The sequence below is a fragment of the Hyalella azteca genome, unplaced genomic scaffold, assembly GCF_000764305.2.
Source record: "Hyalella azteca isolate HAZT.00-mixed unplaced genomic scaffold, Hazt_2.0.2 contig1780, whole genome shotgun sequence".
NCBI lineage: Eukaryota > Metazoa > Arthropoda > Malacostraca > Amphipoda > Hyalellidae > Hyalella > Hyalella azteca.
In genome coordinates this window covers 38,640-51,368 of record NW_025932080.1, presented here as the reverse complement: position 1 = coordinate 51,368, position 12,729 = coordinate 38,640, and the positions used below count along the sequence as shown (strand labels likewise).

General features: G+C 34.3%; 1 protein-coding gene across 3 annotated transcripts; it reads right to left on the bottom strand.

Annotated features, from left to right (window-relative positions):
- Nucleotides 1-989: 989 nt before the first annotated feature.
- On the bottom strand, nt 990-11,955 carry LOC108670410 (flightin). Of its 3 annotated transcripts, none has more exons than XM_018157880.2 (4): nt 11,844-11,955; nt 7,094-7,267; nt 4,157-4,369; nt 990-2,367 (listed from the first exon to the last, which is right to left on the bottom strand). In XM_018157880.2, the coding sequence occupies exons 1-4, from the start codon at nt 11,857-11,859 to the stop codon at nt 2,186-2,188; spliced, it is 585 nt and encodes a 194-aa protein (XP_018013369.1). In that variant the 5' UTR covers nt 11,860-11,955; the 3' UTR covers nt 990-2,185. The 3 variants fall into 3 exon arrangements, with proteins under 3 accessions (XP_018013369.1, XP_018013368.1, XP_018013370.1); XM_018157879.2 differs by having other exon boundaries at nt 990-2,382; nt 11,844-11,954; XM_018157881.2 differs by having other exon boundaries at nt 990-2,382; nt 7,154-7,267; nt 11,844-11,954.
- Between the last annotated feature and the right edge of the window lie 774 nt (nt 11,956-12,729).

Below are 12,729 nucleotides of genomic sequence, written 5' to 3'. Positions count from 1 at the left end.
ACATTATATATTATACATTATATATTATTTATTATATACTATATATTATACATTATATATTATATATTGTATTTTATATATTATATAATATTTATTAAATATCATATATTATATTATTATAGGTAATCCAACTAGTTATATATTTTCGATAAAGATTCATATTAGAGAGGACCTGATTGAATAAATAATTTTCCATTTACTAATTAAAAACAATGTAGATCTACGGCGTAATTATTACTAGTGAAATCTNCTCAGGACACACTTGTCATACTCTCAGGACACACTTGTCATACTCTCAGGACACACTTGTCATACTCTCAGGACACACTTGTCATACATATACATCGGGCGGCCAAGCAGACCCAGAATAACTTTAAGTCGCGTGTAGCGACTCTTTGGCAGAAGCTTATGCGGTACCAGATTTTTGTTAGAGTGATGCAGGAGAGTGTGTTTTGTTTGTAAACTTTCCCTCTACATTTAATATTCCTTCGATAAATATTTAAATATGAAGTTGACATTTATCATAAACTCGATTTTAACTCGTACCCATTGAGTGGATGGCAGATTGAGGCTGTATGACTCCAGGTTCCCTATAGCGGAAGAAGAGCTTTACGGGTAGGGGGGCCATCAGCAGGTTATAGGTGTGGGATAGGTGGTGCACGCCACCCTTAATTCACTGTATAAATTTTCGTTTGAGGAACGAAAACAATCTAATTAGAGCTCGGAGTTTTAGGCTGTTTGCTTTTAACAAGTTGAAAGCTCTACTTGATCTTTTGGATTGTTTCTTCCTGGAATTTAATCGTATCAGTAAAGAAAAAGGATGAAAGCTCTGCGATGATGATTGTCGCCATCGACAATGATTGTCGCCATTGCTTTCCTTCCGTTGACCTTGAGCCGAAGCTATGGTGTGACCGCAGCTTGCGTGCAGTTTTAATTCTAATGAAGCACAGCATTAATCAAATAATTTCTAATAGGAAAGAAAAACAACGTTTGTGTATTGAATTTTATATGAAAAGTTCTCTTTTAGATCAAAGATGTCAAAGACTTAGTCGGGAGCTCATGAATCCTCTACGCGAGATACTCAATACAATGGTTGTTCGTGGGTAGTAGTTCTTTCGAGTTGGGTTCACAGTGAGACGAAGCTTCAGACCAAAAATTCTCCGTAAGATAACTTTTCAACATTCAACTGTTCTCGAGTGTATGAGTCGATTATCAACACCTCGTTTTGTTGATTTTAAAAGGGGCTGGGGTGCCTTTCTCCATCAAAAAACGAAAGAAAAGTTAAAGTTGAATAAGTTTGTCCCCTTCAGAAAGGTCTTTGCCTGCTTGATTCTTTTGGAAAGTTGGTGGCTCGCTTATTTTTTGAAATTCAAGATGGCGTCGGAACAACATTCAAGATGGCGTTGTAATAGCATTCAAGATGGCGACCAGTGCAGTTCAAACACGTTTATGCGTTCCAGAAATCGCTGGGAAGTTTGTACGTACTCATATACATCCATTGCATGTGTAGGGTATGTCGTAATGAAAATTTTTATAACAAGAACAGAAGCTAAACATGAAACGAATACCACGGGAATGACATAACTAAGAAAACAATAGCCTCAATTAACAAGAAGAAGAGAAATGAATCACTAAAACGACCTAGCAATTGAACATTATAACAATAAAGATATTATCGTTATACTTCGTAAAGTTATAATTAAATAATAGCATATAATTGTTATTAATATTCCCTATAATAGGTGTAAACATGTTGCCTATCCATATGGATCGTAAACAGCTGAAGTTTTAAAACACTTTTCGGTTTGACGGCGTGCAAAAGTTATGATGTTTCACCAGACCATCCTGAATGAAAGGTATTTATGGTACCAGGATCTTCCATTAAATGTATCTCAGATTAACAGAAAAGAGTGCAATCTCGTTTACAATTATTATATATTCATTTTCAAAATGCAAATGAATCCGTTATCCCGAAGAGAAAAATAGGCTTTTGATGTTAATTGAGTCAACCGAGATGAAAGTTAAGTTCCTGAACACTTAATCAATTTACTGCTACTTCTTCTTCAGCTTGACTGGACCGATGGTGAGAGGAGGCATCAGCTGAGTCCACCACAGACAGCAAAGTACATCTCTTTACCTCCCGGTACTCTTCCCAGGTAAAGAGAGGTGGTGAAATAGGTACTCTTTAGTACCTCTTACGGTTGCTGCCATAAGCGTAGATCCTCTGGGAGTTTTCGAAGTTGCGGATGGAGCTTCGGACGTCGTTGAGGAGAGTCTGGGTCTTGAGGTCGGGGTTGCGAGATCGTTCCAGGGAGCTGTACATACCCCTCTCGGCGAAGGCCATGCGTCGGGGCACCGTGGCACTACCTTGAGACGAGAAAGCTGTGGTCGTACCCCACATTGTGTTAGTAAATGAAAAAAATAAGTAAGAACACCTCGAACACCATGGAAAAGATTTAAACTGAAATTGACTCAAGTCTAGAAACCTAACAGGAAGCAGGAGTCTTAGAAAATAAAGAGGTAATACACCATGAACAACTAGGGGAAAGTTTCAAACTGAAATTAACTTTCGTCTAAAGAACTCAAGAGATACCAGGAGTCAAAGAAATGAACTCAACTTAGCTAAAAATATAGCATGCTAATTAAACGAAACATATGCATCGATACGTTCTAATTTAATGAAGAAGAACTTGTAAGAAACAAAGTTAAATAAATATTCTTGCACTTTTCAATCGACTTTCAGTAACATTTCTACAAATGAATCTAGGAGAATTCTACAGTTACTGTCATCACACGAAAATCTGCACTGAGAAGGAGAAGAGTCGGCAAACAAATAGATGGATTGTATGGCAAGTAAAGAAAATATTTGCATACAATTAAAGTTTTAGGAATATTATAGGAAATCTAGTTAGGAACTGAAGAAAGTTTTCACCATGATCACTTCGTAACGGGACAACTGAACTAAAAAATGCCACTCACCAACGAAAATAAACAATTTTTCCCAAATTTAAATTTAAGCGGCTCCTTTACATCATGCATATAATAAATATTGGAACAAATTGGAACAATATCAACCATCAGTTTATATGTACACGTCAATTCAATGCACGATGTTTTTACAATGCACGTGATAAGTAACTGAAAAATTATTATAATACGTATAATATTTTAATGGAATACTGGAATATTAAATATTCGAGTTTAATATTCCACTTGATGCTGGAATATAAGGAATAATTAATTAAATAATAATTGATTATATATTAGTTCAATTCGAAACCATCAATGTATATTTAATGAAAATTCTACTGCATTGTACTGCATAATTTAATTCTACACTGCATTTCCATAATTTAAATGAAAATTCATTGCATTATGCTTTTGATACTACAGCTCCCTGCTTTTACATTCCGATCTACAGTTCTCTAGTTTTTAGTCCAACTAATTATTAATATATTGCACAAATTCTTTCAGTCTACGTAGTTAAGAACATACAAAGTGATATCCAAACTATCAATTCATTTATTAATATTCCTTATTTACTACCTTCATATCTATTTTCAAATCCCCATTCCTTCTATCTACTCCGGAATATCTTGAGAACAACTTTTGTAGTCACAAATAATTTTGTATTTGATAGTTTTTATCCTGCAATATAACCTCATTTCCATCGAACTTTTCACTTCCACAAGCAGTCTATGTATCTCATTAAGGTGGAGGATAAAATCTAATTGCATAATTCTCATCCATGTGGTTTTCATAACCTGACCAATTTTCTTACCATCTCGCTCATCTACCATCTTTAAACTACTACTGATACCACTAATGTCCCACTAACCGGTGTTCACCTGGTATATGTAGCCGACCATCGAGAGGTAGTAAATAATCTAACCTCGATTATTAACTTCTTAGCTATCTACCATCATTAAGATACCACTGGGCTACCACTGGGCTACCACTGGGCTACTACTGGGCTACAACTGGGTTATAACTGGACTACCAAAGAGCTACCACTGGGCTATAACTGGGCTAACGTTGGGCTACCAATGGGCTATAACTGGGCTACCACTGGGCTACTAGTGTTACCACTGGGCTACCCCTGAGCTACCACTGGGCTACCACTGGGCTACTAGTGGTACCACTAATGTCCACTGACCAGTGTTCTTCTGGTCTACGTAGCCAACCATTGAGGAGTAGTAGTTGGTGCCGTAGTCGAAGTTGTAGTCGTAGAACTTAGCCTTCCTGCGGTCCCAGTGCACGAAGAACTTAGGTTTGGGCTTAGGCTGGGGGGGCAGCTCCCCTTCTTGGCCCAGGGGGGCCTCTTCTCCCTCAGGAGGGGCTTCACCCTCAGCGGGGGCGGGGGCGGCCTCTGTAGCGCATGCAACATAAGTAAGATTTGTTTGTATTGCAAAAGGACGATAATAAAATATTTGAGTTACCCTTATCATTTAAAATATTTGAGTTACCCTTATCATTTTCAGCTTACTTTTCGTTAAAGAAAATTTTAATAGGAAACGCTTGAATAAGTTGATTATATTTTTTATTTGAAAAATAAAATTTAAATCGAAATAATATTTTTAATTATATTTTTTATCATGAAAAGTTGTGAAACTATTAATGGGCTAATAAATTTTTTAGCCCTCATTTTACAAGAAACTTGTGACTGAAAATACACGAAAATAAAAGTTAAATAAATGAAATAGTTCTAATAAATTTCCCAAACTTTATTAATAATAACAACGCTCAGTGCCATAAATAAATATTGAAATTTCAAAAACTAATGTTAATTAAAAAAACATGTTAGCATAACAACACAAACATAAGAACACAAGCTTCTCATCGAAAAAGGTCATGCAAAAATTCAAATATCAAATTAAAATACGATCATAAAAAGTAAAAAAATACTATGTTTGAGTCACGCATTCGAATTATGTGTGAAATTACCGCAGGTGAGATTAACACTGTAAAAAATCCATATGAAAAAGTATAAAAAAATAAATTTTTCTCGCGTACGAAAAATCAGATGTAAAAATATGGATTATAAAAAAGTAACTTTTAAAATTGAAGTCGATTGGTTTTTTTATTTTATCCTGAAACGAATTACACAATGTATATTTAAATAAATTACCCAAAAAATCAAAATATTGCGGAATTGAAAAATTAGTTGGAAATGCCGGTAATTGGCTGGTGATTGGGCGGCTATTGATCCCATATCAGTGCAGTGTTACAGTCAGAAATACAGTTAATTGGTTGGATATCGAGCCAATTTCAGTGCAGTGTTACAGATAGAGATTGAGTTAATTGGTTGGTTATTGGAATTGTTTAATTTTATATTATTTGAATTAATTTAAATCCTTAGATAGGTCCTGCTGATCCGAAGGTCATCGTTTACCACTTGTGCGACTGTGTGATCTGTATTAGCAGATGTGTGGTCTGTATTAGCAGCTGTGTGGTCTGTATTAGCAGCTGTATGGTCTGTATTAGCAACTGTATGGTCTGAATTAGCAACTGTATGGTCTGTGGTAGCAGCTGAATGGTCTATATTATCTGTGTTTCAGCTGTGTGGTCTGTATTTGCAACTGTGTGGTCTGTAGTGGCAGCAGTGTTGTGTGAAACATTATTCACTGTCTCTCCTATAACCTAACTATGCAGTCTGTATTAATTATCAAAATTCTGTTTCAATAATATATTATTTAACAATATATTGGATATTATGGCTGTAGCGTGGAGGACATTCGCTGGACATTCCGATCCCAATTCGTCCAGCATGCGAGTCTCCCAACATGGCGGGGCAAACTGTTAAATTTGATCAATGTGGATTATATATACGGCGTTCAATGTTTTAATTGACGATGCTTATAATTATTTTTTAAGCTTATCTTTATTATATGATACTTTAAATAATTTAAATAATATTTTATTCTCAATTCTACGTCAAAAACATCTACTCCAAATCTACACATACACGAATAACTACAAATTTACGAAAACGAAAAATTATGGAAAATTACTCAGTCTAAAAATTCTGCAAAAATACGTAAAACTGAAAAAAGTATACACATAGAAAAAGCATTGCAGCGCCAGTGACATCAATAACAATAAAAAATAATTATTATAATACGAGCAGTAAAAAAGAAAGTTTTGGACGATTGCTGCCGATGAAGACTAAATTGAAAGCAATTTGGAAAAAAATTAATGTATACGAATTTAGGACTTCGATATTTTCCAGCTTTGGAACTGCTATTTGTGTCATAATTAACTATAGAAAACACACGTTTCTTTTGTGTTTGAGTCACACTTCGCTGTGACGGCTGCCATCCAAAACTACGCGTAGTATATATACTGAATCGCGTAATAATACGCCAGTGAAACGGCGCGTAGTAATACGTCTAGGAGGAACATCAAAGTCTCAGCACTTATAAACTACGCAGCGAAAATTCAACTAGTTCAAATATTCAACTAGAAGAAGAACAATCTAGAGTACTGCTATCACTAGAGCACGTCAACAAAAATACGGACAGCAAAAGCACACGGGCGACATGGCAATGGAACTAACGACGGACTGACTTCGGTAGAGGGAGTGACTAACGTTACTAATGGCGTAGAAAAGTCTGATGTTGGAGTAGAACCAGGAATTGAGCATGATTTACATTCGTGGCAGTATCAATATGCAGTTCGAATGATCCTAGTTGGATAAGTGTTACACGATCAGTCCACTGAAATGGAGGAACTAGTTGAACAAGTGCATGCAAATTACTTTGTTTCTCATCACGAAACATCGACATTTAATATAGAGTCTTGAGGGAACTAGTTGATGCATGTATCAGCATCTTTTCATCAGCATACTGTGTGATGGGAACTAGTTTCTCCAGCGTAGCAACATATATCAGCGTGGTTGGAACTATTGGATGCCCAATGCCCGGTGTGATGGGAACTAGTTTCTCCAGCGTAGCAACATATATAAAGCGGCTGAAACTAGTTGATACCAATGTACTGTGTGACGGGAACTAGTTTCTATAGCGCATCAACATAGTATATGTCTGTGTCTGGAACTAGTTGATGATGCGGCACACAGTCGCGTAGTAATAATGACCGTCGGATGCAGGTGCAGGTTCCTCTGCTGTAGCGGCGCTGAGCCAGTCATCGGTATCACCTTCAACAGGTGCCGGCGCCGGTGCCGGAGCGGGTTCCGGTTCCGCGGGAGCAGGTTCTGGGGGAGGTGCCTCTTCGGCGGCACCCTTCTTGGGCTTCTTCTTCTTCTTTTTCTCTTTAATGGTCAGAAATGAGGAAGTTTAAGAGAAGTGTTCCTTAGGAATGAAAAGTGGTACCTCTGACTGAAGTTCGCTCTTTGACACTCTCAATAAAATCATTCATGTGGTTTGGTCTTCAAAACTAAATAAAATAAAAATCAAAAAGTATCATACAAGATGACGATGTATTAAACAAGATGGCGATGCATTGAACAAGATGGCGGTGAATTAAGCAAGATGGCGGAGCATTAAACAAGATGGCTGTGCATTAAACAAGACAGCGGTGCTTTAAATTGTCTTCTGCAATGCCGAATGCTCGTTGGATGAGAAAAACTGAAGTAGAAAAATGTAAAAAGAGATCGTTCGTAGGAAATAGGGTTTAAAAATGGATATGTACGCGAAGAAAGTCGAAAGAAATTCATCTGTGGAGAAAAAACAATAAAGGAGAAACAATTTATAAAAATCCATGGGATTGTAAAGAATTGGAGAGCTCGATTATCTGCAGCACAAAAATTAGATTGATTGAAAAGGATGACGACCATTTTTTTGGATGATTGAATAAAAAAATTTCGAATTGATTGCTGTCCAGGATTCAAGATGGTGGCCATAACGGTTGTTTGTAGAAGGAAATGGGTCAAGATGGCGGCCTAAACCGTTGAAAGGCTGTCTGCAGAACGAAGGATTTTCTGCATGGCGAAGGATTTTCTGCAGAACCGAATGACGTCATCCGAAGCAGAGTAGGTGACGATCGATGTCGTTGTTTCACAATCAAATACTGTAATATGTGATTGTGATATAATACGGAGCGTACTATATGTGTAGACGCTCTTACCCGCAAAGCATCAGACGTTGAAATAACGTTGATAAAACGTTGCATAAACGAAATCAACTCGTAATCAACGTTTTTAAGAAACGTTGATTTTGAAATTTTGAAAAAATATCCGCTGGTATTATTTACCAGCGTACTGATGAGCTTCCGGCTAGCAACTGATGTTGAAATGCCATTTTCTTCGACGTCATTTGCCTGTATGGTATTAGTCCGTACATGAATATTGTTGTGTATTGTGTGGATCGGTATTGTGTAGATCGTAGATCCCATTGTGTACTCTGTAGATCGCTATTTTATTGGTGGAGTCGCATCAAAATTAATCATGTCGATCATATAGCTATTTTAATGATTTATAATTGATGAACATAATAATAAAGGGGGACATCAACTGAAAAGTATTTTTATGAAATTTATTTAAAAGACAGTTTGCAGTGGATTAAGTAATTGATTGTAGCGGATTAGATAATTACAAACATTAACACAGGATTGGTTTATCAAAATGTATATAAATACCTTTATATCAACATTTATATATAAATGCTGAAATTATTTTTATATGAATTTCAAATTTCGCAAAATACTTCTCAGTTTTTCCAGTCTCGTCATTAGGAAAATTCACACCAAAAGAAATTGGCGCTGACAAACCTGAAACACGAAAAAAATATCGGGCATAAAATCACACAAAAAGAAGAATTCTCCAAACCCTGAAAAATAAAATAATTAAATAAAGAAGAAAAACAACAAATTAAATAATGTGTCGATACAAATCCGAACCCAGACAACCACATAGAAAATAACTAAAAAGTAAAAATTAATACATGTTGATTTTTTCAAATATTAAATAGTAAACATTAAATTAATCACAAATAAAAACTTACATAATTACAAGGAAAATTACGGCGAATAATTAAAGGGATGAGCTAATTGTTTGTGTAGTTAATCCTTCCTAATTATATGAATTTATTTCTATACCTAATTCATATTTTTCAATAATTGAGTTATCCCCCCAAAAATTTTCATTTGCTGTCAATTAAAGAGCTTCGTAGGAAAAAAATCTGAGTAAGATATTTGCTCGGTGATAAATTAAAAGATGATCTAAAATAGATGAAATGTAGTTATTATATGGAATAATATATTAATTACTTAAATAAGGACAGAATTTCTAGAATTAAAATAATATGATTACACAGCAACCGAGATAAAAATTCAGATGAAAAGTTTTCAGAATTCAAGTGGCATTTTAAAATTATTTTTTTAATGTAAAAGATTAAACAGTTTATTAACTTTGAAATTAAATAAATTTAAAATATTATGCTGGTGAATAAGTTTTCTACTTTCATATACAAAAAGTTATTAAAGTTGATGGGAGAAGAAGAAAATACTTGCCAATAAATCTAATAAATTTCAACATATCTTATCAAAATTAGCTATGATTAATTGAAAATTATAAAAAGGAACCTAAACTGAAAATAGTATAAAAACTTGAAATTAGGTGACATGATGATAAGTGGAATTCGAGGACAGTGAACAACCGTTATTGATTTCTCAGATTTTTTATTAGTTTTTAATCAGTGAACTTGGTTGAAGTTGGTGACCACAATCCAATCCTAAAAATAATTAGCCACTCACGTGGCTTGAAACAACAGCTGCAAGGCTCTGACCAATCAGCGGGAGGCATACAAAGCCGTGCACATGCCAGCCAATCACATGGCTGCTCTCAAAATATAACATTTTTTCACTTCTTAGTCGAGTCCTTAAATGTACACGTGGAATTTAGTGAATAAATATGTGAAAAATGTGCAGTAAAGAAATCATACATATAATTAAAAATGAATAATGAATGACGAAAGGTGAGTTTGTTTTCATGACAAAATTTATTTGAGTGTTAACCGAAAATTTAATAAGTTTTTTCTCTGATGAATTTTGCTGCCAACAATAATAATTCTAAATGAAATTTATCCGGATTCCAATGTACCTCTAAAAAATTAATTTTATTTCAGAAAAAATCACAAATGTCACTGCTACTGTTCAGAATTTCAATTTCATAAAATAATCCTCTAATAAAATAATTTCGATGCCAATATCCATGGACTAAATTTAAAAAATGATTCGGATTTCGTTAACATTTATACAAAAATTTCGACTTCTAGGCAAAGTCTACGGATTATGCTACCAACATTCAAGTATCCCGGCAGAGCTGATTTAGTTTCGTGTTCAGGCATTCGTATAGAATTCGTCCAAGAATTTATTACGAATTCATCCAATAATTTGTTCCGAATTCGTCCAAGAATTTACCGAATTCGTCCAATAGTTTACCGAATTCGTCCAAGAATTTACCGAATTCGTCCAATAGTTTAACAAATTGGTCCAAGAATTTGTTCAGAATTCGTCCAAGATTTCTTTCCGAATTCGTCTGAGAATTCTTGGAGATATATGATAAATTAATTTAGTATCATTGTAACTCTGGCAACGTTGGCTAAACAGACTCCATCAGATGATGTGTTTCTTTACGGTGTATATATCATATTTTATATGTTAAATAATAATAAAAATATAATAATTATCATATATTACTTATTTTTTATTATATTTAACCCAACTAGGGGTATAAACAAATAACCCAACTTAAATATAACCCCTATAACCCCCTTATAATATATTTTCGATAAAGATTTAAATTAGTGAGGTCCTGATAGAATAATTAATTTTCCATTTACTAATTAAAAATAATGTAGATCTACGGCGTAATTATTATTAGTGAAACCTTACTTTTTATAATGCGTACACTCAGAGAAGAAAATTAAGGCTTTGTCCAAAATTATGTGAGTCATCCAGACTCAGTTTGGCCCGGCAAAAGGGCGTATCTGTGCTACGTCCGCTCTCACTGCACACGCTGAATTCTTAGAAAGTGCGTCACTATTTGACAGTAACTCATTCATTTATTTGTGTGATAAGTCAACCGTACTGCGCGTTTTGAGAAAGTTGAATAAATGAAAAAATTTTCCGATGATATGTAATTAAAATTTTCCGATTTTTTTTATAAATTAAGTTAAGATTAAATTCGCGGATTCTAAGTGTTAAATAATAATTTTTAATAAAATATGTATTAAACGAAATTTATTTAAAGAGGGAAGTGCTTGTGAATGAATATATGAATGCAGGCAGTAATGAATGTAATCAATCATTCATTATCTATAATGAATGATTGATCACATTCATTCTTATTTCATGAATATCCATGACGCCTAAATTCAAGATTATATAGTACGCAGTAGTCTGTTGTGAATGCAATTAGTTTTATTAATTGATCTAATTAATATATTTATTCGATAGATTATCTGTTTACACAAAGTGTAAGAAATAATATATCAATAAACTTGGTAACTGAAAATACTCTTTTTAAAAAATTATTATAATGTAATTTGTAATCTATTTAATATATGTAATTCTTTTATATATTGCACGATTATTGACTTTAAAACTAATTAATTTAAATGATAAATGATAAGAAGAACGTACATACAAACGACGGATAAATGGCAATAAGGAAAATAAAAAGAAACCGTGTAAAAAGACTCGATAATTCATGTTTTTGAGTTAATGAACAGAAAAATTTTAACTAAGAAAATTCGGAATAACTTGAAATTTCATTCATATCTGGCATATATGAAATTTTAAATACGGCTCATTTCTCATGAATGGAATTAAGATGAAATATACGTAATTTTCAACGCTGTTTCACATCTTAAATGAACAAAAATCACCTTCGTCGCCGGCCATTGTGGTTTGTGTTTGCTAGAGAAGTAAGCAGAAAAGAAGGGTGGTCGCGACACCAACCTCACTCGACCAGCACTGAGACCCAACTGACGGGGGACCGCCAAGCCAGTTGGGTCTGCCGCGCCAGAGTTGCCAGCTACCAATTCCCGCTGAGGTCAACGGAATCGATATAAAAAACGATAAGGGCGATAATGGCATATCAGTAAATATAAAGTCTAGATAAACTTGACGCCATTGAGGTTCAAGTTCTAGACGTGCGTAAAGTTATCGGTGAGAACTTTTAGGAGTGTGGATTAAAAGTTAACATTAAAACGTACGACATATTGGTAGAAATATTTTCTCCATTTATCGCAAAAGATATAAGATAAGCAGTTCATGAGTCATTGTTACGAAAATATTCGCAATTTAAACTAATTTTTCGCAATTTAAACTCATTAAATTCCGTGAAAGACTAAAAAAAGAACGAGAATATATAAACAAACAGAATGAGGGTGACGCCTGCCAGACGCACGATGCTTTGGCTATCAGTTGCAAACAAGTCGCGCTGTGATTGGTCGGCTGGCAGAGGGTAGACCAAACCGTCTATAAATAAGCGAGCCCAAGATAATGTGCACCGCGTCCTTAAATAGTGAAATAAGTGAACCTATTCCAATGCCATGTTGCTAGTGCATAGAGAAATAGGTAAACCTGTAATTATATCAAATAAAATATATCTTTCTGTTATAATTAACAAGGTTTTATATAATTTGGTATAAAACATGCCTTATAACGGTAATTAAATCAATATAGTATGATTATAGGAATATAGATATAGCTTTCTTCTGTCATCAAAACATTATTAATATAAATACATAGATTTTGATTTGTCACAAA